General features: G+C 37.5%; 2 protein-coding genes across 4 annotated transcripts; one reads left to right on the top strand and one right to left on the bottom strand.

The window, feature by feature from the left end:
* The first annotated feature begins 3,975 nt into the window (after positions 1–3,975).
* On the top strand, positions 3,976–19,744 carry LOC133525607 (putative odorant receptor 92a). 3 transcript variants are annotated; one of them, XM_061861924.1, is made up of 10 exons: positions 3,976–4,768; positions 11,692–11,844; positions 12,208–12,393; positions 12,977–13,274; positions 13,669–13,765; positions 15,379–15,483; positions 17,786–17,874; positions 19,156–19,222; positions 19,344–19,430; positions 19,617–19,744. In XM_061861924.1, the coding sequence occupies exons 1-9, from the start codon at positions 4,447–4,449 to the stop codon at positions 19,398–19,400; spliced, it is 1,374 nt and encodes a 457-aa protein (XP_061717908.1). In that variant the 5' UTR covers positions 3,976–4,446; the 3' UTR covers positions 19,401–19,430; positions 19,617–19,744. The 3 variants fall into 3 exon arrangements, with proteins under 3 accessions (XP_061717908.1, XP_061717907.1, XP_061717909.1); XM_061861923.1 differs by lacking the exon at positions 19,617–19,744 and having other exon boundaries at positions 19,344–19,604; XM_061861925.1 differs by lacking the exons at positions 15,379–15,483; positions 19,617–19,744 and having other exon boundaries at positions 19,344–19,602.
* Positions 19,745–21,015: 1,271 nt separating this feature from the next.
* Positions 21,016–25,560, bottom strand: LOC133525587 (uncharacterized protein K02A2.6-like). The gene has a single exon (XM_061861893.1). The coding sequence runs from the start codon at positions 25,336–25,338 to the stop codon at positions 21,196–21,198; it is 4,143 nt and encodes a 1,380-aa protein (XP_061717877.1). The 5' UTR covers positions 25,339–25,560; the 3' UTR covers positions 21,016–21,195.
* Positions 25,561–27,149: the final 1,589 nt, after the last annotated feature.

Below are 27,149 nucleotides of genomic sequence, written 5' to 3'. Positions count from 1 at the left end.
TGAAACTAAGACAAAATAAAACAAGAAAAAATAATGAAATTGAAACTTCCTTTGATGAAACTGCGTATGATATTTTGTATCAGAAGTAACTAACCTAATAATATACACATTATTTAGCTGTAGGCTCGAATTCCGGACTCAATGTGCAGGGAACTGGAGCAATAGCTGTAATGTACAAGATTCTTCTAAACTTACCTAATTAGCTTCGAAATTCCTTACGCAGATGCCTTGTGTGTAACCACGTGTTGGAGATTGGTACAATATTGGCCTTGAAGCGGGTTAAAATTTATTGAATGACCAAAACAAAACCTTAAAAATTCTTTTCCCTTGCATTGTCCCGGTATTTTGCCACGGCTCATTGGAGCCTGGGGTCCGCTTGGCAACTAATTCCTAGAGTTGGCGTAGGCACTAGTTTTTACGAAAGCGACTGCCATCTGGCCTTTCGACCCAGAAGGTAAACTAGGGTAGGCTAGGTTAGGATTAGTCCAGTTTCCTTACGATGTTTTCCCTCACCGAAAAGCGATTGGTGAATATTTCGTACATAAGTCCCGAAAACCTCATTGGTACGAGCCAGGGTTGAACCGGCGACCTCCGGATTGTCGCACCGCTAGGCAACAAAACTAACAAAACAAAACCTTAAAAAATAATCTAGTTTATATGCAAGATATCCGCAACGGAGGCCTCGTTCGGTGGCCACACATGCTTCGTCCTAAATATACCAATGATGATATCTACAACAGGCTTCGTCATTTTTGGGTAATAGGTACATAATTTAAGTTAAATAAAAAAATCGGTCGCGAAAAATTATTAAGTAGTAGAGGGAAATATTACCAAGCCAATACCTTATTATCTTAACTAAAGAAAAAACATTTACACGTCTTTTATTTAAACCGAAACATTTATTTATAACAAAAACGTGCTTAATTCCAGCTAAAAATATAATAGAAAATCAGCGGTGGTGTAAAAAAAGTAATCAAGAGAAATAATCCACGACTCACCAACAATTTTTTTTCAATTTTATTTTTAAATAATGAAAAGCCTCAGAAATTATCACATGTTTGCCGAAAGGCCCTTTTTTACCTTTTTCTGATCCGGGCATTTTGCTGTCGTATGTCCGGATGTTCTCGTCTACAGCGGTGGCAGCATGGTTCCATTTTTATCACTTGTCAGTATGCCCGTCACTTTCGCACTTACATACTTGTTAGAATGTGACAAATGATAAAGAGCCGACCAAATCGCAATTCTTAACCGACACTCGTGAAATGTTGTGACCAGATTATATGGTTAAAAGGAATCTTTTTGTCTATCCAGTTTTTGGCATTTTTTCAAAATTCGGAAGTTGGCATAAAAGATTTAAGCGCTGATAGCGTCTATGGCGCTAAAGACCATTGTGAGTTTACTGTGATAACGACTCAACGAATTACCTAAGGATTCTTCACTTTTACATTTTCTAAACTTAACACGATGTCTACAGAGTAGACTAGTGTAAATTTATATACAAAATGAGACTTAGCGCAAACGCGTACGTCACGTTTCGCTATCGAATAAATGTACACTAGGGGTACTGCTCACAAAGCCACTAGTTTATTAGAGAAGTAGTTTTAAGCATTCAAAAAATAACTTGATACAAATTTAACTTAAGAATAACATCCTCCTTCCTGTCGAAGCATTGTCTGTAAACAGCAACATGCCTACCTATCAAAAAACCTTGAACGACAGTATAATGCAAAAATATGTAGACTACATTGCTATTTACTTCCTACGGGCAGATTACACGTCTGAAGTGAATAAGTAGAGGCCTGACAAAATAAACAAAAATCCTTTCTTTACATTATTGTTCCCAATTATGTTTTGACACGTGAGAAAAAGCGTACGTTTAAATCATAAATTGTATAGGAAATAAGAGTCAAAATCTTAAAATATACATGACAAAAGTTAAGGTGCAGTAAGTCAGTGTTCTTCTCTCACTCGCACTGAGCATAAGCGTGAGAGAGATGGAATTTTGATATTTACTGTGTTCATAGTATTCCTCATTTTTATAAATAATTTTCATATATTTAGCTTAGCTTATTTACCGTGTTCATAGTATTCCTCATTTTTATAAATAATTTTCATATATTTAGCTTAGCTTATTTACTGTGTTCATAGTATTCCTCATTTTAATTAATAATTTTCATATGTTTAGCTTTTGTGCAAAATTTTTTTTAATGGTCTAAAATGCATTTTAGACCTACTTTCTATCAAACGAAAGTCAAAAACTCAGGATTAAAATCGCTGAAGTAGCTAGAGAAAGGCCTCAAATTTGTAAATTAAATTGATGTCAGCCGTATTGTGAGCCAAAAAAGCGCTACGACTTTTTTTAATTCGTTTTCTGAACCTACTACACCTTAAATTCAAAACCAGAATCCTTTTAAATCGGCATGACTAGAGTCACAACAACCTACCAAGCATCGGCAATGCGCATTGCAAACGAAACGACTGTCCACTGTGTGACATCAAACGTGACACGTGTGTTGCAATTAGGGCACGAATGACAGTATGTGACTGGACCGGGAGGCCTATTCAAACATACAATTCAAACGCCTGTGCGACTCACTCGCGCCAATACATGTACGAGCGAAATACACTCGCGACTGATATCATTTAAATATAATTTAGATGTTACAATGCAAGTTTGAATTGGCCTTTAAGCTTGAATTGGCTTCAGGGCTAAAAGCATAATATATAAAGCATAGTTTGGTTCCAAATGGAAAAAGAGGCATTTACAAACATAAAATATTTGGAGTAGACTTAACTCTCCTGAGTCTTAAAAACAATAGGTCCGATATTTTTGATGACCGGTATGGCCTAGTCGGTAGTGTAGTGACCCGACCGACCTATGAAGCCGATGCAGTGTCCTGTGTAGGGCTAAGATGGTCGGCTCTTTATCATTTGTCATCATGCCTGTCACGTTCTAACAAGTATGTAAGCGCGAAAGTGACGGGCATAGTGACAAGTGATAAAAATAGAAGCATGCTGTCACCGCTGGGTTCGAATCTCGGTATTTATTTGTCTGCTGAACAGAGATATTTTGTTCCTGAGTCATGGGTGTTTCCTATGTATATAAAAATGTGTTTAATCTATAATTATATGTATCGTCGCCTAGTAGTCATAGTACAAGGATTGCTTAGTTTAGGGCTAGGTCAATCTGTGTTTATTTATTTATCATTTAATTAATAATATTACTGTGTTTGCAGGCCTATTTGAACATTTGCACGATAACTAAATGACATAATTCAAATGTCATTCTGATGTAAGTGTACGTGTACGGTCAACCAATTTGATTCCTAGGCCACTATAGAACCATGTCATAATGACTTCTACGACAGTGCTTATTGAGTGATGCATGTCATGTATAGAGTAGTTAAAGCGACAAGGTTCTATAGTGGCCTAGGATCCAAATTGGTTAACTGTACGTTGGAATTGGCCTGTTAGTCAATACGCGCGATATGTTCAGTGTCATCAATCAGTAACGAATATTTATATTTATTACATTATATAAACTTAAAGAAGAGGATTGATATCATATAATTTATCATAAAAGCGACAAGGTTCTATAGTGGCCTAGGATCCAAATTGGTTAACTGTACGTTGGAATTGGCCTGTTAGTCAATACGCGCGATATGTTCAGTGTCATCAATCAGTAACGAATATTTATATTTATTACATTATATAAACTTAAAGAAGTGGATTGATATCATATAATTTATATACTTCAAAGAGGTGACTGTGACAGTTGCAGCAAAATTATAGCATGTCGTGTCTTGTTATTTTGTTGCAAATAATTCAATAATGCATGTAAAACTTTAAGGGTTCCGAAGTTAGTCTTCGTAAAAAATAAAAAACGTCTTTTGTAATAAGTAATAAATACACAAACCTTTTTTTGTGTTGCGAAGTGAAGGCATTAGATACCTTTAGAAGGCAATAGTATTTTTTTAATTTAAAGGATCTGTTTCACAATATCTACGTAAAGTCCTGAATAAGCTACTTGCCAATAATCTGACCAATAAAGTCATCGTTGGCATTTCAAAAAAGCTTCACTGGTACATAAAGTGCTTAGTTTTGCAGGTAGTTTTATCTGGCAGTTAATTTATTTGTTAAATAGCTATCCAATACTTTACTCAGACTTTGTGAAATTACCTTAAAATACCAAAATCATTCAACCAGGGTTATTTATTTTTTTATAATTATGACCCATTTTTTTTGTTTTTGAGTGTTAAGTTGGCAGAATTGAATACTACAGCATGCTGAACTGTTGAATTTATAAACCATTAATATTTTATTTCTAAATTTTATTTGCCAGTGCGAAATGATCATTATTTATAAAAGTTCCCACTCTCTGATTCTGTATGATGGCTCAACATAAAGTAATGTATTTTTAATGTGGCCTCCATTTTATAATATAAAATGATGTGGCTTAAGTCTCACCCGGTCATAACATCAACTTTTACTGGACACTTAACTTTTTATCACACAATGGAACATTTAAAAGATTTCGCGTCAGAGTTTTCAAAACCTTTCGCAATTTGCTTTGATTTGTTGGCAAAGTCCAATATTTCGATTTACAATGAAAGTAAAATTCGGGGGAAATTGCGAATTTTAGCGTTGGTTGTTTTCTACGTTACTTTTTATTCTTCATTGGTAGTAAGTTTCAAGAAAGTTTTCACTGGAGAATTGGGGTTTTACGAGTTGGCGAACCTGTTACCTATTTTTATAGTTGCCACGCAAGGTAAGTACCTACTCCAGTTGAAATTCAATTTTAAGTTGTTTTACAAGTAAAAAAAAATTAATATCGTTTAGCTATGCGAAGTTACAAATATTTTTATTAAGACAAATCAGAAGCCGCGTTTGAGTTTAGGTAGGTACTTCAATTTAAGTTATTTTAAGATATCAGTATAATTATTTTAGAACTGAATTTCATTCCGTAAACAAAGAAGTGATTAAATACTCTTCTAAATATCACCGTGCGGCCAGACATGTACTGTAAGGATTCGGTGAATATTCGTGATGGCGTCTCTTTCATTTTCCTTGGGTAACAAGAGAAGCCATCACGTATATTCCCCGAATCCCGATATGTGTAGCCGCGCCCTAAAAGATAGTCGTACATTAATTAAGGTTATTCTAACAAAATTAGGTTTTGAGAAATGTTCTAATAAGTCTCTTTCTTCTTCCTCGCGTTGGCCCGGCATTTTGCCACGGCTCATGGGAGCCTGGGGTCCGCTTGACAAATAATCCCAAGATTTGGCGAAGGCACTAGTTTTTACGAAAGCGACTGCCATCTGACCTTCCAACCCAGAGGGTAAACTAGGCCTTGTTAGGATTAGTCCGGTTTCCTCACCGAAACCTGACCGATGTTCTCCTTCACCGAAAAGAGACTGGTAAATATCAAATGATATTTCGTACATAAGTTCCGAAAAACTCATTGGTACGAGCCGGAATTTGAACCCGCGACCTCCGGATTGCAAGTCGCACGCTCTTACCGTTAGGCCACCAGCGCTTTTTTGTGTTTTAATAGTCAAAAATTTAAATCCACCATAACTGGGATATTATAATTATATCATAAACTAAACACCTCAATGTGTCGCTCAAAATTGTATTAAGGAGGTAGTGCACGACCACTTCTCCATACAAACGTAGTCCCCATTTTCCTCTCTGGATTTTGATATTTATGGAAAATATTTTTATACAATCTGATGTATAGGTAGTTAAGTGTAACTTTTTTTAGATTTTTTGATTATTTTAAAAGTTAGGAGCGAAAAAACATCCAGGGTAGGAACTAAAAACTATAAAATAATAAGTATTAACATACGATTTCTCTTGAAGTTGGTGCCAAGCCAAATAGGTCCCCCGCACGTGTTTGCCCATATTGCCCAGCACGAGCCTCCCCTCCAAGCTCGAGCGTTCAATCTGATGCGCGATGTGTAACGAGGGACCTATTTGGCTTGGCACCGCCTTCAAACATATCAGAAAATTGTATGTTAATACCAATTTTTTTTTACTTTTTAGTTCCTGGATGTTTTTTTAAAAGTGTTTTGTTTTATTTCAAAATATTTTTTTTACTTTTTAGTGAAAAGATATTTTTTTATAATAAGGGTAGGCCAACTAAACGCACTGCTCCAAGGAGACATCGAAGTTTCAGAATAAATGACAATATGATCAATGTATAAATTTTTGAGATTTTATTTATTCTTCAAAAATTGCTTCACCGATTTTGATAAAATTTAAATGGGGCCACCTAGGAAGTAAACCCTTTTACACGAAAAATCCAAATCCAAATTGGTTCAGGTGTATTCAAGTAATCGGGGAACATACATAAAAAATGATTCCGACGAATTGAGAACTTCCTTAAATTAAACTAAAAATACGGATTTCACTCACGTGTTTTTAGTAACTCGCACGGCATGTTCCTCCTTATTTTGAACTCGTTTAAATAATTAACTCCATACAAATTTCGAAATGCTCCTAAGTGTGATAATAATGAATGAACGGAGAAAAATCAAACAAAAGTTGTTGATTTACAACTGTGTAATTTTTTTTCTATAATTTTAACATCCAGAGAGGGAAATGGGGACCACTTTTTTTTATTGAAAGGCGTTTTCGCGCGGTCGTCCACTTTCGTCTTAAACGTGTTGATTAGTAGAGGAGCTTTAATTTTAAGATTAAATCTGTCAGAATCTCCATTTCAAATGTTCCAACCCAGATTTAAATTCTTACTAACCTGCTTATGACCACTGCAAGTGATTGGTATTCGGACCAATCCCTTACCGAATTAATCTGCTTCGCACTCAGGTGTCCGAGTAATATCCTTTGAGACATATCCGACGGAATACAAAGGAACTTGGAAAACGCCAGTATATTAAGACCCATATTTACCTTTGAAGTATTAGAACTTAAAGATCAAGATACATTGGTGGTTAACAAAGGTAGCTGTCCAGGACAGAGAGGTCTCTAATTTGTAAGTGCTGCTGTCCATGTTAAGGATGAAATTATGATGGCAAGTTCTGGCACTGAATATGACAATGGGGAGAACTAAATTGTGGATTTGGTTTAGAACGACAGTTGAGGGTGAAATAGCTTTAGCAATGGATATTTAAACAAATACAAAAGAGAGATATGGGCATTGCGAATGTCATCTCGCTTTGTGTGGTGGGGCACAGCACAGAGGATGTCTTCCAGATCTAGAGCAGAGCCCAACTGGGGAAGTTCCTCCACCTTACTGAAAACCGCAGCCAATTAACACTATTTATTATTTTATTTCAATAAAATACAATGAATACTGACTTAATATTAAATACAACTCCCACAAAACTGTTTGCACAGTTTGACTGTGGGATTCGTGGGTCTATACTAGATTAGGTAATACATGATAATTATAAAGTCTTAAATCTAATTAATTGTTGAGGCAAAAATTGGATAGGTATGTGTCAAATGCTATCAAGGTAATGTTGGAACAAAGCTCTTTTAAATTTATTTTTCTTTTTCTCCTGTCTGATAGTTGCAAGCAAGGCGTTGAGTAAGTATGGTAAGCGCTTCTCGATGAGCCTGTCCCCATAGTAATTGCTTACAGTATACTTATCTGCAGCTATGGACCTGGTGCCATGATTATGGCTCAATTGAGATACGTTACCCTCTTGATTGCCATGTTGTCTAACTAAAAATATATATTTGTGTCTTAGGGTTTCCGGAAGAATTTTACATATTTTAAATAACTTGTAATAATCATTTTTATATTTGTTTTTAGTTTTATTGTTAACTAATAGCTTTAGAAATCTAGTTTGTAATTTTTCAATCTTTTAGACCCTACTCATAGTGCTGTGCTCCTGCCGGTGAGTAAGGTTGCGAGCAGGGATCGAAAACCGGTATTTTTTGTATGGGAACGAAAACGGTATTTTTTTGTTCTTCGTTAATTACTTCATTTCTAATTAGGCAATCTAATAATACGAAGTCGTTATCTGAAAACACAACTATAAATTTGGAGTATAAAATAAACCGAAATATAAAATAATTCGAAGTTTTTGCAAAAAACCGGTTCCGATCCCTGGTTGCGAGAGCTCAACGAATTTTTATTGGTATAGAATTCATTAATTTAATATAAGATTTTTTTTGTATGAATTTACTATACAAAATGTATATTCTATTTAATGTATGAACTAGTCATATGCACGTTTTATGATTCAACACAGTATATGTTGTTTAGAATTCAAATAAAAAAAATTGCTAAACATGACATACGCGTCGTTGAATGGTTTAAAAAAAAAGAGCAAAAACTATGAAAGTTCTTAGCATAACGTTAGAAAAATGCCAAAAATTTTTTTTTTTTATTAGGTAAGCTATTTTTTTAATTTTCTAAACTGTCGATTGATTTTTAATATTCTCATTTAAGAAATATTTGTCTATATCTATCGAATTTCAATGATTTTAATTTTATGTTTACACAACGGATAATAAGCGGACCCAGTAGGGTCGAGTAGTGGACTCCTTATTATTATTCAGTGATTCATAGTAGAAAAAGTACGTTTTTTACCTATATTTCTAATTAATAATAACTTTTTGTCCTTTTTAAAACGATACATTTGTACAAAATAGCGCTTGTTGTACTAAGATTTCCCTTTGTAGAATACAAATTACGTATATCATTAAAAAACGACCATAAAAACCTTCTGACTGTATTCAGATACCCTAATGTGAAAAATAAAAACGGAAATTTCTTTATCCGCCTCTCGGTCGATAGAGAGGCAAATGATATTTTGATTTTCGTTTTACGCAGTAGCGCCCCTGGCCCCTGGTATATTTAAATTTAAACTCACAACATCAAATCTAATCAAGGTCCCACGGTACTTCGCATTCATGAATCAATCTTCGGTGAAGCTTAAGTATTTTGTTTACTTAGAAAGTGGCGACAAACAAGCCTGCCCAATAACAACACAATAACAGTAAAACAATATTACATCAACGCCGACGAGAGTCTAAAATTGTGTTAATCCTTGGTCGGGTGGGCGTTTGTTACACCGTTATATATAAAAAAGTTGTACCTAAATTAACACGTAATTTAAAAAAATAAAACGTATTTTTTTATTTTATACTACGTCGCAGGCAAACAAGCATAAGGCCCGCCTGATGGTAAGCAGTCTCCGTAGCCTATGTACGCCTGCAACTCCAGAGGAGTAACATGCGCGTTGCCGACCCTAAATTCCCCCCCGTCGTTGAGCTCTGGCAACCTTACTCACCGGCAGGAACACAACACTATGAGTATTTAACCAATTTTCAAAACCGGAGTACTCATAAATGCTCCATGCGCAAAGTTTTGGATGGAGCACTTAACATATAAAATGTGATCATTAAACTTAACTTTGTTTTAGATCACATTTAAGAAAATTTCCTTGTTAAATCATAAAATTTTCCTAGTGAGATCCGCATAATAATAAGATGCGCTTTATACGTCTTTTTACTACGAAGAGAAGACTGCGATAATTCAAAAACGGTTAATCATGATTACGGAATCCCTAAGAACAGAGTATAATTTATTGAACATTTGATGCCTTACTTCTCAAATTCGAAATCAAAGTCAAATTGTCGATTGCCAGCGTATTTCGGATCGGCTTGACTCCTTGGCGCTGCGTAGAGATGTGGCCTCGCTCTGCATTTTCTATCGCATGTAAAGCGGGGAGTGCTCCGAGGATTTGTTCGGATTAATCCCTGCCGCTTCTGTTCGCCATCGCCCTACGGGACAACATTTCCATCCTCACCACTTAGATGGTTGGCAGTCCTCAACTGTGCGTTTTTCCAGGAACTTTCTGCCTCGCACTGCTAAACTGTGGAATGAACTGTCGCCTGCGGTATTTCCGGACCGATACGACCTTCAAACCTTCAAGAAAAGAGCGTACTCCCATCTTTAAGGCCGGCAATGCACTTACAACCCCTCTGGTGTTGCAAGTGCCCATGGGCGGAGGTAATCGCTTACCATCAGGTGATCCGTCTGCTCGTTTGCCTCCTCTACCATAAAAAATATATTTTTATTTTTCTCTAATATGTCGTTAGAAAGGCAATAAATAACTATAACGATTCGTATTAAGACTTAACGAATAATATATACTCAAATTGTTTAATATATTCAAAATAAAATCTACTTTCATGTCTAGTTACAATGAGTTACAATATGGAGACTCTGTATTGTTCTAATATCGCGTCAGTTAGAAGCACAGAAATCAAATGAAATCAAGTACTAAATTAATGTGGAGCGGAGGATTTAACAACATAATTAATAGAAAAATACTGGAATAGTGTAATAGGTTCCACTTTCGATGACATAAGTTATATATTAGAAATAATCTAAGCTGCGGTATACGTCCCTTGTCTGTCTGTGGGTTGGCTTTTGAAAAGGGTGTTTCCATGATATAAGTGGTAAAAATAAAACTAGATACGTTTCTAAATATAAACGGGACATGACTATATTAATCTTTAAATGAAGACTAGATATACCAGTGCCGAATTAGGATTTTATTGAATAATATTCACATTATACATAATCGCTTTATTTCTCTGCAAAAAGCATTTACGGGATGACCTATATTTTCATTGTTACAGCAAATTTACTTGCGCTTAAAGCATACAAAATCATATGCATTTTATTTTTTACTGTTTCATTTTTATCCCAAGCTTACGTTCTCAAAGTGTACCTATGCAGTCTGAAATTAATTAAATACCTATCTACGAAGATAGAAAGCAATTATTTTCATGTTTATTGAAATTAGTAAAATTTCGAAACAGAAAATGATAAATGATTTATCCAATTTGCTCAGAAATGTTTAGCCCAGGGATCGGAACCGGTTTTTTGCAAAAACATCGAAATAACCATATAATTATGTCGGTTTATTTTATACTCAAAATGTAGGACTCAGTTGTGTTTTTAGAAAAAGACGTATTATTAGATTGCCCGATTAGGAATGAAATAATTAACAAAGAACGAAAAAATACCGTTTTCGTTCCCATACAAAAAATACCGGTTTCCGATCCCTGGTTTAGCCTTGTACGTAGGAGTAAAAACAGTACGGGAATATATTTATTATTGGCTTTCTCAAATAAAAATGTTAAATGCAAGGAATTTGTACAAAAATCCTTTTTGAAAAACATGTTTCTTGTAAGACTCAGTGTGGTACTGCCGAACCGGCTAATTCTGGCTTGCGGATTGCTACACCGAGTAAGGCGCTGTACGTATTGCGCTTGCATCACACCGCCACGGCTGCTGAAGTGGTGGAGTATGTACACCAGAAGACCGGCTACACGCTGAGGGTGTTCCAGCTTCGATCGCGCCACTACGTGCATTTCAACTGTTTTGTTGTGCGCGTGCCGCGACCGCTGCAGGGGACCATCGAATGCGCCGACTTCTGGCCGAAGGGTGTCGTGTTTCGGAGGTTCCGGGGTAAACTGCCGAATCCGACACAAGAGCAAGAGCAGCCGATTCAACGGTGCCACGCCGTTTTGTCACCTAAATAGTGTTTAGTAGTAATTTTATAGAATGTATATGTATGTTAGTCTGTAAGGTATTTGTAATATGGGCCTTGTTGCCTGAATCAAATTTTAAATAAATAAATAAATAAATAAGGTATATGTGTCCAAATAGCAAAAAAACATAATAAGGACGTGTTGTCACAGGTGCAATGAAGGGAATAGTGATTGTTTCAAATTTGTCAAAGGCCAAAACAGTAATTGATGAACTTGGGTCCATGTGGAGGACCACTGGTCTGACCAAAACCCAGCTTATGAAGAAAGGGGTTATGCTGAAGAGGCTGAATCTTTGTAATGCAGGTAATAAAATGAAACATATATTAGGCATATTGATATTGGTTATTTTTTTTACATTTACGGGCGGTTATAGTTTGCGATGAAACTGGAAATAACTTACAGTACAACTAACTACTTTAGGTGCATTAGGTACTTTGGGTACTTAACGTGTTTAAAAATATTGCACGCATCTTTCACTTACGCCCTCCAGCATCTGCATTGTGGAGGATTAAATTTAACATTGCCCTTTCTGCCAAGCATATACTTTGCTATAAAAACTGTTTTTTTTATGTTGTAATTTATTGTTCTCTTGATAAAAACGTATTATTGCTTAAAATTGATTTAATTTCTCTTATTAATGCTGTAAAACTTGATTTAAAATTTCAGTGTTCTACTGGATGAACATCACAGGCACATGGCAGTACATTCTGGTGCCATTATTCGAGACTCTATTCCGTAATTTTGTGCTGGGACAGGACCAACTACTGTTCCCCTTCCTATGCAGCCTACCGTATGACGCAAAGAGGAATTGGATGGTCTATTTAGGGACGTACTTTTGGGAATCCTACAGTAGTGGGTATTTTAGAACTATCTTTAGTACAATTTTGACTACTTTGTAGTAGTACTACTTCCTTTTTGACAAAAAATCTATGTAATTTATATATGTGTATTGTATGCATTATAAGAGATTCTTATAATTTTTAAATTTATTTTGTTTCTCTAATGCATCACTATAATCTTTTCTGCTTTGCCCTAAGGTTGACTGGTAGCATTAAGTTCGAACACTAAGTTTTTATTTTGTGCAATAATAAATAAATAAAAATCTAAGAATGTTTTGATTCGATTCGTTGTATCACATTGAGATCAAATTTTGCATAATATAATCTAGTCAGGATAACAACGCAATGCTATGGCACCTTCAAGGCAATTTGATGGTGAAAATCATAAATATCTTTCAGAATTCAAGTGAGATAAAATTTATTGCTACATATAAAATTTTAAAGTTTAATTTCGAAGTTGTATTAATTTTATTTGGACGCTCGTTGTTTCAGAAATATACCAGTAATGCATGTGGGAAACTTAATTAAAAATAAGTGTTGTTTGCTTTGCATATAGGTAAAAAAAAATCATCATTTATGTATTACCGTTTTCACAGTGCTTCATTTAATATACATGTATCTCGGCGTCGAGTTTTTAATGATCACTTTATGCTCACACCTCGCCACTGAGTTTGAGTTGCTTCGCGAAGAAATGCTCCACGCGAAACCAATCTTAGAACACTCTGAAAATACAAGCTATAAGGACCATATTGGCAGAACGCTATCTTATTCTAACAATGAAGATGATGATGCTATTGATTATTTTGAAGAGGACAGCAATGAAAACGAAGTTCGCGCGGATGAAGATGGACCGAATATCCAAGAAGTTATAAGAAGACATCAGACTTTAATAAAGTAATTTTTTTTTCTTTGAAATAAGAATTAAAAGAAAGACATATTTTTCCTCCATTCTAACATCTCACTTATCATGTATGAACGGTCTTTGCAAAGTGCTAAAAATATTAAGCAGAGCATTGGGAATGCTGCTTTTCGTATATTAGTTAATTAAGCACGTCTATTATGGTTGTATTTGTCTATGTGACATCGTTTTCTATCTTTCAACTGACAAAAAGAGACTCTTATTTGATCACGTTTTTAAATGGGTGTTATCGATGGTACATTTTATATAATTTTTAAAAACCTAATAACCTGTAAGATAAGAGTCATTAATTTTTATTTGTACATTATTTTTTAGCGTTCATTCGCTTTAATTTATACAAATTCTGTATCAATTTTGTTTATTTTTCAGGTTGTCCGAGCTTCTAGACGACATTTTTAATCGCATGATCTTCTTCAATCTGCTTTTCGCTACCATAACTATTTGTTTCTTTGGTTTTGTTGCTAAGGTGAGAAAAGTAAAGTAGTAGTTATACAGGAAACGTTACGCATCTTTATGACGGAATGTGAATTCAATTCAATTCAATAAACCTTTATTGAACGATCTTAAAAACTATTTTTACAAAATATAAATGACACATCTTAGTTCATCTTATTTCATCTTACATGTTTCCCTTTACTTAAATTAAAATCATCTATTATTATTTTTACTCTCAGACATCTGACTCAAGATTGTCTTGCTTTCCAGCATAGGCCTCCCCCAAGTTTCTCCAAAGTTCCCGATCATGGGCTTTCCTCTGCCAAGTGGCACCAGCAATAGCTCATCTTCCCATCTTCGTAGAGGTCTATAATTTTTTCTGTCTCCTTCCCTAGGATACCAATCAGTCATATCCAGGAAATTATGTGTCTTTAAAGAATTAAGAATCATACCGCAATGTAAAAAACGTTGACGCGTCTCGTCTTACTATGACAGCAAAATGCAGTATTATGATGAAAATGCAAGACGTTTTTTTCGCTGCGGGTGTCTACGATCCTTTAATTTAATATTTCTAACGGTAACTAAAATAATTCGAGAGGCAATTTTATTATTTACAGACTTTTACAACATTATAACACATTGTATATTTTGTGGATCTACTAATCTGCTTCGCATTTATGTAGCTATTTATGTATCTATAGTACCATACGTAGGCTATTTTGGCCTATACAAACACTATCAGGTAGGCACGTAACTAACAAATACGCCCAAGGGACATTATGCAGTAGATTCCCGTCTTGTAATTACTAAACATTATGTACATGGGCTTAAATGGTCTATTAATGCCGTTTATAATTAAGGAGTACATTATTTTAAGTAGAGCAAAGAAGACATTCTTTTTGACGAAGCTTTGCAGAATTTATAGGATATTTTAGTATAATATGTATTAATGTAGAATAAGTTTGTGATGATGCTTGTGCGGATTACCTTTGTGTTTTAACTAAACATGTAGCGGATTAGCTTTGTTTGATTACGAATAAAATATTTTGATTTCATTAATAAATATACGTCAACTATTGACACCTAGTTCTTTTTATTATATAAAAAAATGATTGTGTACAATTTGCTATTTGTCGCCGACGAGTTAAAAGAGAACAGAACAAATAACACTAGACCCTACTCATAGTGTTGTATTCCTGCCGGTGAGTAAGGTTGCCTGAGCTCAACGAGGGTCGGGGGGTAAGGTTGGCAACGCGCATGTAACTCCTCTGGAGTTGCAAGTGTACATAGGAGACTACGGAGACTGCTTACCATCAGGCGGGCCGTATGCTTGTTTTCCACCGAAGTAGTATTTAAAAAAAATCAAAAGGGATTCCAGGATATATTTTATTATACACGTTACCGGCCCGGTGAGGGATGCGTTCATAAAGTTAACTTTTAGGTAAATACTAACGCCATGAATTCCATGATACACATGTTATTTATTATTCTGTTCCAGTGTTAATTACCCTTTATTAATTTAATAATGTTAATATCCAGAGGGGAAAATGGGGACTACGTTTATCTGATGAAGCGGCCAGGTGACTGTCCGCTTTCGACTTGTAGATTTTTGTAACTTATGATGAATACGTAATTATTTTACAGATCGCGCGGGATCTTCCAGAAATGGCAAATAACTTTGTTGGTGTTGTTGCCTCCATGATACCTATATTCAACCTATGCTATTATGCAGAGTTACTGTCTGGAGCAGTAAGTTCCATAAAACTGAAATTCACACAATCTGATCCTATAATTGCGAGCACAATAGGTACTTTTAACCTTATGACTATCGATACGATATGGATTAGATATGTCAGTATCAAAAGTGACATTTATTGAAACAGAAGCTTCACTTTTGACACTGACATATCCAATCTATATCGTTTCTTTAGTAAATTTTTGTCGTATCTTAAAGCTCGAAGTGAGGACTAAAGTGCAAGCCTTCGAAGAGCAGAGGCGGAATGAACTCGATGCGAAACGTGACGAGTTTAAGGCCCGACCAACTGCGGTCATCAATTACAATTTTGTTGGAGGGGTGCTGACCTGCAGTAAATGTGGCCGTACATTTGCTGCTAAAATCGGTTATGTCAGCCACCTGAGAGCTCACGAACGTCGGTCTCATTAATCAGTACGACAACAGTCGCCGTGGTCGAAACCGGCCAGGACAATATGATGATGAAATGTTTGTAGACATTGAAGTTTCAAAAGAATAAAATTTTAATATCTATAAATATTTTTTTTAATTAAACCCAACTGTACAATCGCCCCCGAGTAGGGAAAGTGTTTAATTGGAGACAAAAGCAATCGAATGCCAGTGAAAGCGAATCAATCGAAAGCCAACTCACCCCGTCTCTGTACGACGAACAGCTGGGTCAGTACCGACGCTCTTCATTAGCGAGCTGATGCTATGGTGGCTCCAACGAGGGTTTTGAGAACACAAATCGACAGTTTGAACGAGTTTCTGTTTATCACGTTGAACGAGCTTGCGCATACGGGCCCATCGAATCGATCTACCTTCAACTGGCTTTTATAAATGTCAAACATATTCAAAAAGCTACCCTATCTACTGTCGTTAATTAATGCGTTCCATTTCATATAGTAATATCATATAGAAATGACATGTATCAAAAATAACAAATTAAACTAAACTAGATATGGTGTCCGAAGCCATCACCAACTAAAATAAACTTAAAGGAAGTTGTCATAAGGGACCGCAGTCTCGCCGCGCTGTCAACTAGACATAAAGAACTCTTACTGCCACTCGCCACTTTGTAAGTAAACAAATTACTGCAACTAAGTTGTTCAGTAGGTTGGGGAGTGGATAGACACCCGAATTGAAATAAGAATTAATTATGTCCTAAAATAAATATAAAATCTAAATATTTTAGTCTCGGTATTGCTTTGAATATTTTTTTTTTTTTTTGCAGCTCACTTCTCTTTATGTTCTTTCATTAAAAAAAATATCAAATTGAATTTAATATGAGTCTGTATATATGTATACATAATTAAATATGATTATGATTTCTACAATATATTAACGCGCTCCTCGTATCAGCACCGGAATGTGATGTATTTGCAAGTAGTTGGATGGATCTGTATTAAAAATTATGAAGTTCTGCGAGACGATGGATAAGCGAGAATCTTCTGCCTTGTATTAATCTTTCTTTCTTACATTTGTTCTGTTTGTCCTTTCTAGACTGTATCTTGTACCTAGTTTGTATAAATACTGTCTATTATAGAATTTTTTTTTTTTAATCAATTATAAAAACATAATGTACAACAGCTGCACTTCATATAGACAGTGTTCAATTCATGTTTCATAAAGGTTTATAAAGCATAAATAATTTATGTAAGTAGGTTTACTCCTAAGATCTAAAAAAATTGAAATATTTTTCTTAACGTTATCTAAAATAAATTATTTTGTAAATGGTGTAATTTTAAACTTGCCTTAAAAAAGCAACCATTAGAAAATACCTCTTGTGAGAAACTAAAAGTAAAAAGATAAATAGTAAAAAACTTATGGCACATTATTTAATCGGTTTCGAAAACAATTATAAGGTTTATAAACAATTTATGTATAATGATTAAGTAAATGATACTTTTGAAAGTAATCGCTTCCATGGTAAAAAAAAACTCTAACTTACAGATCGGGCAGACAAAAAACATAAAAAAATACATTTTTGCTTAACAAATACTTTCCAGAACAATTCTTTTGAACACGATAGGTTGAGCCATTATAGAGTTTTTGTTTCTGAAAAAATATCTTTTTATTAAAATGACATTTAAGCCCCACGAATATATGCCCTTTTGTACATATTTTATTCGCCCCAATAATAATGTGAACGCTATTCCAGAGCTCCAAACTGAACAGAGTTAATATTTATTAGTTATTTTATTTTATTTATAATAAAATAAAGTCAAAACAAAAATATAATTACAATCACTTTTCTTAATTCTAGGCCTATGGTTTGGTAGTATATGAGTGATATATAACCTCCTAAATTTGTTTCAGAGTGCCGGGGTCGCGGACTCTGCTTATCATAACTTATGGTACGAAGGCGATACGCGATATCAGAAGATCATTATCTTCATCATTGTGAGGTAAAGCTAGATTCATAAACGGTTTAATACGTATTTTGTTTAGGTAATCTCCCATTCAGTATATGGTCAGGTGACTTATGTATATGGTACGGCCCTCCTGCTTGTGTCGTGTCCCTCATTGCTGAGGATCGTGGCTTCCATGAATTATTTTGTGGACATGTGGACTAACGCCTACCACTTGTTGCGGTCTCCGGCAGTGTGTAATGCATCATGGACCCTTGGTTTTGCATTGTCGCGGATCTGATCTGACCAGCGCATTGGGCTTCTTCTTCTTATGCCGTACAAAATCATTATTCTTATCATTGTGAGTTAACCCTAGGTTTGCAATCCGGATCCGAAATGTATGAAATCCGCGGTACTTGCCATATATTTCAGATCAGTCGTGCAAACTCTAGATCTACGCGTGGTTACTTAACTATATTATTTTGTACAAGGTTAGGTCAGGCCAGAAACTTAACGTGTAAAGGTCGGTAAAACAACATGTCCCAAGGGATCTCTTTCGTCTTTACTTAATTGGGGTAGATTAAGTCATCTAATTTTACCTTTATACATTTATGTATGTTTTGGCTTGCTTTTCGGTTGCACGTGCCTTTTAGATAAAGATGTTAGTAGATATCAGTGTTCTTTCAATAGCTAGGGACAATCCATATACATACGTTATTGCTTCGGTATGTACCTATAATTAGTTTCCTGAAGAACAACCAGCGAAGTCATTGATCGCAACGTCTAACCAGATAGCTGAACGTCGTGTAGTCATTTAGTTAATTTGGTGTTCGTTTAGGTTAGGTAAGATTTTATTATAAATTTATTTATTTTATCTACAAAACTTAAAACCTCGATCTAAAATAAATAATGCTCTTCTTAAAATAAAATACTAAATACATTCCCCCAGCGGCATGGTGCCGTAGATACTAGCAGCATTTCCTCGCTGTATCGCAAGACTAATTCTTTGAGCGAGAAAGCGAACGCGAGTGATGCGAACTCATCAACCAATCGCGTTGTGGCGTTAGACTAACTGTACGATAGGCTCAAATTCGCGTGCGTGACACCGCTATACTAGCCCCGTTCTTATTGCCCGTAAGGCCCGACCTTAGATATATCTCAATGAATCATATTAAAATTTCGTACCAGTCATTGTCACGAGCTGTAGTTCAAACTTGAGACCGCCGATTTAAAATTCGTACGATTTACAGCGTTACGCAGTCTGATCCTTCCCAGCCTATCACACCTATGTAAAGACGAATGTGTTTTTTTCATATTTCTCTATTTTTATATTTTTAGGTCCCAACAGCCATGCTGTTTGACATCTATGAGATATGCGCAAGTTACTTTGAATACTTTTACCACGGTACGTATGGTACAAATATGTTGTGTGCCATGAAATGGGTTAAATAACCGAATTTTTAAAAACATTCTTGGAAAGACTTCAATACCTTTTTAATATCGTTAAAATTTCATTTATTTTTCAGGTGCTGAGTACTACGTGGTCATATTTCTCATTAGCAATCAGCGTATATGAAACTTAAATAGATATATAACACATATAAAAACTACATGTTAACCTCTTAAGGCCCAGCCATACAAATGAAAAATCCTAAACCTATACTGCACGGAATACAGTAGATTTTATTTTGTATGAAAATTGCACGAAACAAAACAAATGCAACTCTGTCCTAATTGAATATTATTTAAATTTCATCGAACTGAATAAGTCCTATAGGTAGGACCTTGGGCCTTACGAGGTTAAATGGTTTTTGCTATTGCTTGATTTTAATATAATATAAAATATAGCTAGTAAAAGATATAACGCTTTCAACATCTTTGTATTAAACCTCATCATTAAGGTTATATTTGGAATGCGGCAACAGAAGCGGACTACATTAGCTTAAGAAATGTTGATTGTCTAAGATATTATGCAGTTAGAAGCGTGCACAGCAACGCAACAGCAGTAATGCTGGTCCAGTATCAATCTGAATGTAACATACTGTTTAGGATACTACATGGGGTTTACTGTGCTACACAAAGTATAGAAAACTGAGTAGAATTTTTGACCTGAATGTGGACATTTCAAAAGAATATGACTGCTTTAGCTCAGAGATCCAAAAATAATCTTGGCCTCCGAAACGAGAGAACGCCACTTGTCCCGATCCAGTGCGGTTTCCTGCCATGAATTGGCATTCAGACGACGCAGGTCCGTCTCCACAACATCACACCAGCGATACCTGGGGCGCCCGATCGGTCATCGGCCGGTTGGTCGCCCCAAGTACGCTTCCTTGACTGCCCGATCCTCCCCGATTCTGAGTAGGTGACCAAGCCAGCGAAGTCTGTGGGATTTAGTTACGCCGATGATATTGGGCTCAGCCACCAACTCCTCGATCTCGGCATTTTTCCGGATCCTCCAGGAGCCATCGTCACTTTGGACAGATCCCAGGATCTTCCTGAGCACTTTTCTTTCCGCTATCAGGAGCTGACTTTCCTCTTTTTGAGTTAGTGTCAAAAGAATATATTGACCTGAAGTAAAGAAAGTCGTAAGGATACATACAGGACATATAGACATATATGTCCCTAAGCCACCTTTTAATTTAAACAACGGATGTATACTTCAAACTTTTCTAATTTGAACATTCGAATCACATTTTGTTGTCTGTTTTCGATCCTGTTTAATTAAAGAATGTAGCTTTAAGAGGGATTCCGTTTAATTATTCCAATACGGCCGGCCATTGTTTTATTTTTGATCACAATAAAGCTTTGTTGTCGATTAGCAGGAATGAAAACGTCAACTGAATCTTGTTGTTTCTTGTTTTGTATTGATTAAGTATATTTTAATGAGCTTAATTAGCACGACGGCTTTTTACTTGTCTGTCAAAATAGACTTTTTGCAAAAACACTTTTTGCAAACGGCTCAACCGATCATGATCGCTATACTTTTCCCTGAAATTATTACTAAGCGTTACTTTCACGACTTTTTAAAATAAATAATATAATAAAATAAATCTTTATTGCCACATAAACAAAATTAACAATATATGAAAAAAATGCTACAAAAATACAAAATAACTTAAACTTTTTCCATATATTTGAGAAATATCTGCTTAGGGCCCAGGGAATCCAGGATATGAGGAGATCACTGAAACACGTCCGTTCGGTATTGCATTTAATCGATCGACAAAGACAGGTACGAAATCTACCCTCTATTGTGGTAGCATAAGTCTACCCACATACATTACACCTCCACCCTTAATTACTAATACATGTTTTGCTTATACCTACTTACTAGTAAAGCGAGTGACAACAAAACTAGGATACATAACACATAATAATTTAATCAAACTCGAAGCCATATCTTTGCACGGCCTTACGAATGCGCTTGGGTCGGCCCAAAGGGGACTCATTACATTCCGTGTGACTGGGTCCTGTGTTCAGGGATACAGTCTCTACAGATAGCTGGGGTGGTTCCTTAAGATCGGGTTGAACCACAGGTTCCGGCGCGCGCGAACCCTGAGTCGCCTCCGTGTCATTAACCGCGGATTCCTCGCCTGCCGCCGTCTCCGACACATCCGACAGGGTCACTGTATAACTGCTACGCCGTCTTTTAATCTGATCTAAATGTCTTTTTAGTTGTGGACCACTTTCCCTAGCTATAATAAAATTCCGGGAACCTACTTTCTCCTTAACCTGACCACTTAACCAGCTTCCCCCGGCGTGATCTCGCGCCCACACTGAATCGCCCACGTTAAGTTCTCTAGGTTTCCCTCCCGCGTTCAACACTTGTTTATCTTGAGCTTGCTGTACCCTAGACTCGACCTGCCGAGTACCCCTTAACAAGTCTAGCCTCGATCGTAGTCGTCTACGTTGTAACAGCATAGCTGGGGCTGACCCTGTAGAACTATGCTCAACGTTCCTGTACATCATGAGATATGCTTGAAGAGCTTCATCCACATCACAACCATCTCGAAGTGCCTTTTTAATAGCTCGCTTACATAACTTAACCGCATTCTCCGCAGCGCCATTGGAGGCTGGGTGGTAAGCTGGCGTAAATGTCATTTTGATGCCGTTAATTTCCATAAAATGTGCGTACTCCTTAGACGTGAACGGAGGACCGTTGTCCGAAACTACTTCTAAAGGCAGCCCAAAACGAGCAAACGTTTCCCGTAACGATTTAATAACTCCCCTCGCAGTAGTTTTAGCCATTTTGAATATTTCTAACCATTTCGTTGCTGAATCTATGATGACTAAAAAAGTTTCGCCATGGAAAGGTCCTAGGAAGTCAATATGTAATCGCGACCAGGGCTCTGGGTTATACGGCCACGGTTGCGGCGGCGCTCGCGGTGGCGCAGCGCCCTCTAGGGCACACGTCGTGCACTGCTTACCTAACTCCTCGATCTCACTATCTATTCCAGGCCACCACATCACACTTCGGGCGAGACTCTTCATTTTCACGATACCTAAATGACCGACATGTAACTCTTTGAGTAAGTGATCTCTCAAAGCCTCTGGAACCACTAACCGATAGCCCCAAATTATACAACCCCGGTCTATATATAATTCATTGCGCCGCAGGTAATACGGCTTAAGGGCGTTATCGTTACAACTAGTAGGCCAGCCGGACAGTAAAAACAGGAATATTTTCTTTAGTACTTCATCCTTACTAACGTGATCTTGTACCATTTTCCTCGTAATCGGTAGGAAGTTTTGGATAAAATTTAAATATGTGACTTCTTTCCGCTCGCTCTTCTCCTTACCCACCGGCAAGCGAGATAAAGCATCGGCCGCGTTCCCGTCACTCCGCACATACTCGATGGTATAATCGTAACCAGCTAAAATAACCGCCCACCTCTGCATACGACTTGCAGCCATTACGGGTACGCCTACTTTATCGCCGAAAATTGTCACCAAGGGCTTATGGTCCGTTCTTAGAATAAATTTTCTACCATATAAGTATTGGTGAAATTTTCGGACTCCATAAATTATTGAAAGTGCCTCTCGTTCAATTTGCGAATACGACTTCTCTGCGGCGTTAAGCACACGCGATGCGTACGCTATTGGTCGCTCGGTGGCGCTAGTGTCGCCGGCGCCGGGCACAAGGTGCGATATGACAGCACCCACCCCCACACTACTCGCGTCAGTGGTCAGAATTAGGGGAAGATCTGGCGAATAATGTGCTAATATATCGCCAGAAATCAACATTTGTTTTACCTCACTAAACGCGCGCATGCAAGCTTCACTCCACTCATACTTCACATCTTTCCGCAAAAGTCCATACAGAGGCGCTAGTATAGTGCTTATGTTCGGAACGAACTTAGCATAATACATCACTAACCCTAGGAATGACCGTAACTTCGCTACATTATTTGGAACCGGTACCTGCTTGATCGCTTCAATCTTTTCAGGGCATGTATGCACGCCGTCCTTACTAATTACGAATCCAAGATATGTTACCGAGTCAGCAAAAAACGTACATTTATCCTTTTTAACTCTTAAACCATATTTCCTTAACCTTTCAAACACTTCGTTAAGCGTGTCTATGTGCGAGCGGTCATCGACCCCTGTTATAATCAAATCGTCCAGAAAGACACCGACCCGAGGCATATCCGCAAACAATTGCTCGAGTTTCCTCTGGAAAATACCGGGACTAGAGGCTAGCCCATATATCAGTCTATTGTACATAAATAAACCCCTATGGGTGTTAATTACCGTATATTTCTTAGACTCATCATCCAATTCAAACTGGGCGTAAGCTTGCGACAGGTCTAATTTAGTGAACTTACTTCCCCCGTGCAATTTAGTTAGCAAATCTTCTACTTTCGGTAAAGGATAGTGGTCCACTTCTAAACTTTTATTTAGCGTTAACTTAAAATCAGCACATACCCGTATGGTGCCATCTTTTTTAACTACCGGCACTATCGGCGTGGCCCAGTCGGAGGTGGCGACAGGCGTGATGATGCCGTCGCGCACCATCTGCTCGAGCGCGCGCTCCACCGGCTCGCGCAGCGCGTACGCCAGGGGGCGCGCGCGCAGGAACACCGGCCGCGCGTGCGGCCGCAGGTGGAACCCGACCGTGCCCCCGGTGAACCGGCCCAAGCCCTCCGCAAACACCTCACAGTATCTGGAACTGAATTCAGTCTCATCAAACAACTTGTTCACATTAGCAATTTGTTTACATACCAATTTTGACCTATCTATGATATTAAATGCCCTTATCCAACGCCTACCTAAAAGGCTAGTTTTGCCATTTTCAATGACGTATAAGTCTAATTCTTTACAAAAACCATTGCACTGCACTTTAGGTGTTATTTTACCTACAGGTTTTACCTTTATATCTGTATAATAATTCAGCACTAAATTACTTCTTTGTTTTTTGCAATGAGTAAACAATTTTTTATAGCATTCTAAACTTATGCACGAAATCGCACTACCTGTGTCTATTTCCATATTTAACCACTTCCCCGCAATGTTAACATCTATGGTGTATGGCTCACACACAAACGATTCGCTGCTATTTAGTGAAAAATTGTTTACCTCGTCGCTTTCGCTGCTGTCCGAATGGTCCAAATACACAACCTTCTCTTCCGTCACGTTGTATAGGGACGAACTTCCGCGCAGCCTAGGACACACCCTTTTTAAGTGTCCTTCTTGGTTACATACTCGACAGACATACTTCCTGAATTTGCATCTGTCGGCTTCATGCTTTGATCCGCACACCTTACACGTTCCATCTAAATCCATATTATTATTTTGACCGAAGCCTCGCATCTTTCCGCTGCCCGCTCCGCTCATGGCGCTTGGACCGCCGCCGACCGTTATCTTCCCGCGGCCCGCTGTTCCCGCCGCTCGACCGCCGTCCGCCGCCGCCCGGCCCCGGCTCGCCCGACCCAAATGATGCACGGCTGTCGTCGCGCCCGCCGCTGGTATACTGTCGCTGGTTCGATTCCGAGCACAGTCTTCTACTAGCGCCGCGTTGACCTCGGCCGCCTCCATGGACACGGCGAGCTTGTACGCCCGGTCGAACGTGATCGTGTCGTCCTCCGTGAACAGCTTCTGTCTGATGTCGTCGTTTAATAGGCCGCACACGAACTGATCCCTCAAGTTCTCCTTCAAGCTATCCCCTGCGAAACTGCAGTCCTTACTTAATTTTTTAAGATCCGTTACAAAGTTCGCAATACTTTCATCACGCTTTTGCACACGTTGACGGAATTTAAAACGTTCTGCGAGCAAACTCGGCTTTGGATTTAGATGACCTTTCATCAGCGCGACCAGCTGGTCATATGTTTTGCTCGCCGGTTTCGCGGGTGTGCACAAATTCACCATAAGTTCATACGCATTTCCGCCCATCACTGTTATTAGTGTAGCCACTTTCACTTCGTTTTTAACATCGTTTGCAACGAAATATTGTTCTAAACGGTCAACATACAGCTCCCAATTGTCATTGACAAGGTCAAACGGTCCGACTTTTCCCACAGGCATGTCGTACACTGTTTATCACGAACTTTACACTTTTAAAATGCACTAGTGTCCAATTGTTCTCGTCGCCACTGAGAAATATCTGCTTAGGGCCCAGGGAATCCAGGATATGAGGAGATCACTGAAACACGTCCGTTCGGTATTGCATTTAATCGATCGACAAAGACAGGTACGAAATCTACCCTCTATTGTGGTAGCATAAGTCTACCCACATACATTACAATATTTTGGACCATAGTTTAAATGCATAGGCTATGGAGACTGCTTAAATCAAGCGGGCCGTATGCTTGTTTGCCACCGGCGTAGTATAAAAAAAGACCCTCTTGATTGTTCAAAAACTAATGAGAAAGTTGCACATGTGGGGCAAAGTAATTACTTTGCAAATTTTGAGTTGCTTACCTATGTTAGCTGATAAAATTGACTTGTAAATGATAATTTTAAATGTTTTTTTTTTAATACGTACATTTGGATTTGATTTAGTTAGATTTATTTGGTATTTCATAGTTAGTATTTTCCTCGCGTTGTTGTGGTGAAAAATGTGTGTTTTACTCGGAGGTACAGTTTGTTTAACTCTCGTACCTTGAAACCCTCATACCTAAGCTCAAGATTCCACTTCTCAAACCACTCGGTACGCTCGTTGTTCAATTTTGGAATCTTTCGCTTGCTCGGGTATCAATATTGACACGAGCGGTTAAACTACAACTTTGCCCCCTTGTAAAACAAATAACTATTCAATGATTAATGGGTTACACTGTAATTAAGGGATTAATTACTTCGATGATTAGTTAGTGTGAGCGTCACCTCGATACAGTGTGCAACTGGTTCTGATGACAGCCAACCAATTTATAGGTGATGTTTGGATCTCAACTGCAGCTGCATTCCTGTTTCGGCGTCGTTGTTGCCGGGGCCGCTGTAGCTGTCAATTGCGTTCGTAAAATGAGTGACGTAATCAACGACAACGCTGCAACAGTAATGTATCTGTAGTTGACACCCGAACGTCACCTTTATTGTCCCTCTTGTCTTGGATTTTGTACACACACACTTCACTGGCTCAGCCGCCCGAAGTGCCAAAGATCCAACGCCATATAGCCACTTGAATGTCGCACAGATCTTTCTGGACCTCGTTGATCCATTGCTACCTACGCTTTCCGACCGCTAGTCTCGTCTTGGCGTTAGTAGGTATAAAATATTTACTATTATATAACTGTATAACCTAAGAGTTCATTATGCAATACTCCTCTTTCTTAAAACACTAACATTGACGCAATGTTTTTCGTACTCAAAATTAAAACTTTAACCCCGAAACGTGATGCATCTCATGATGAAAAGTTTCAATTAACTTTGAGAAAATGGTTAAACTGAATTTGTGACGCACGTGGTCACAGCACTGCTAAATCAGCTAAATAACTATTTTTATACCACGTCGGTGGCAAACAAGTACCCAGCTCACCTGATCAGTCACAAAAACTGTTCACAATGAAATCATTAGACCTAATTATTTATAATCCTAACATTTGCAGAGTTATTATTGTAGAAAAAATGTGAAGTGTAAGGAAACCATAAAACTTAAAGCGCCGTACAACGCCATCTATTTCATAAACATTCTTATGGGGCCTGCAGCAGCTTTACTGTTGTAAAGTTGTAAAGTGTTGACATTCGGATGGCAAATGATGGTCATGACGCGGGCGCTGTCACTATCATTCTGATTGCAGTCGTGCAGATTTGTCAAAGCTAACCTTTAATAACATGCCAATACGAATTAAGACATGTGTCTTCGTGAATGACACGATCTATAATACGGCTACGACTGCCGT

Source organism: Cydia pomonella, chromosome 15, assembly GCF_033807575.1.
Source record: "Cydia pomonella isolate Wapato2018A chromosome 15, ilCydPomo1, whole genome shotgun sequence".
Lineage (NCBI taxonomy): Eukaryota > Metazoa > Arthropoda > Insecta > Lepidoptera > Tortricidae > Cydia > Cydia pomonella.
The sequence above is the reverse complement of the archived record's forward strand: the minus strand, read 5'-3'. Positions and strand labels throughout refer to the sequence as shown.

Bases quoted from the DNA above. Each gene is read 5' to 3' on its own strand.
- LOC133525587 (XM_061861893.1), bottom strand. From the start codon at position 25,338: ATGCCTGTGGGAAAAGTCGGACCGTTTGACCTTGTCAATGACAATTGG.
- LOC133525607 (XM_061861924.1), top strand. From the start codon at position 4,447: ATGATGTGGCTTAAGTCTCACCCGGTCATAACATCAACTTTTACTGGA. The intron at 4,769-11,691 runs GTAAGTACCTAC...GTGTTGTCACAG, and splicing joins TTTTATAGTTGCCACGCAAG to GTGCAATGAAGGGAATAGTG. The intron at 12,394-12,976 runs GTGGGTATTTTA...CCGTTTTCACAG, and splicing joins CTTTTGGGAATCCTACAGTA to TGCTTCATTTAATATACATG.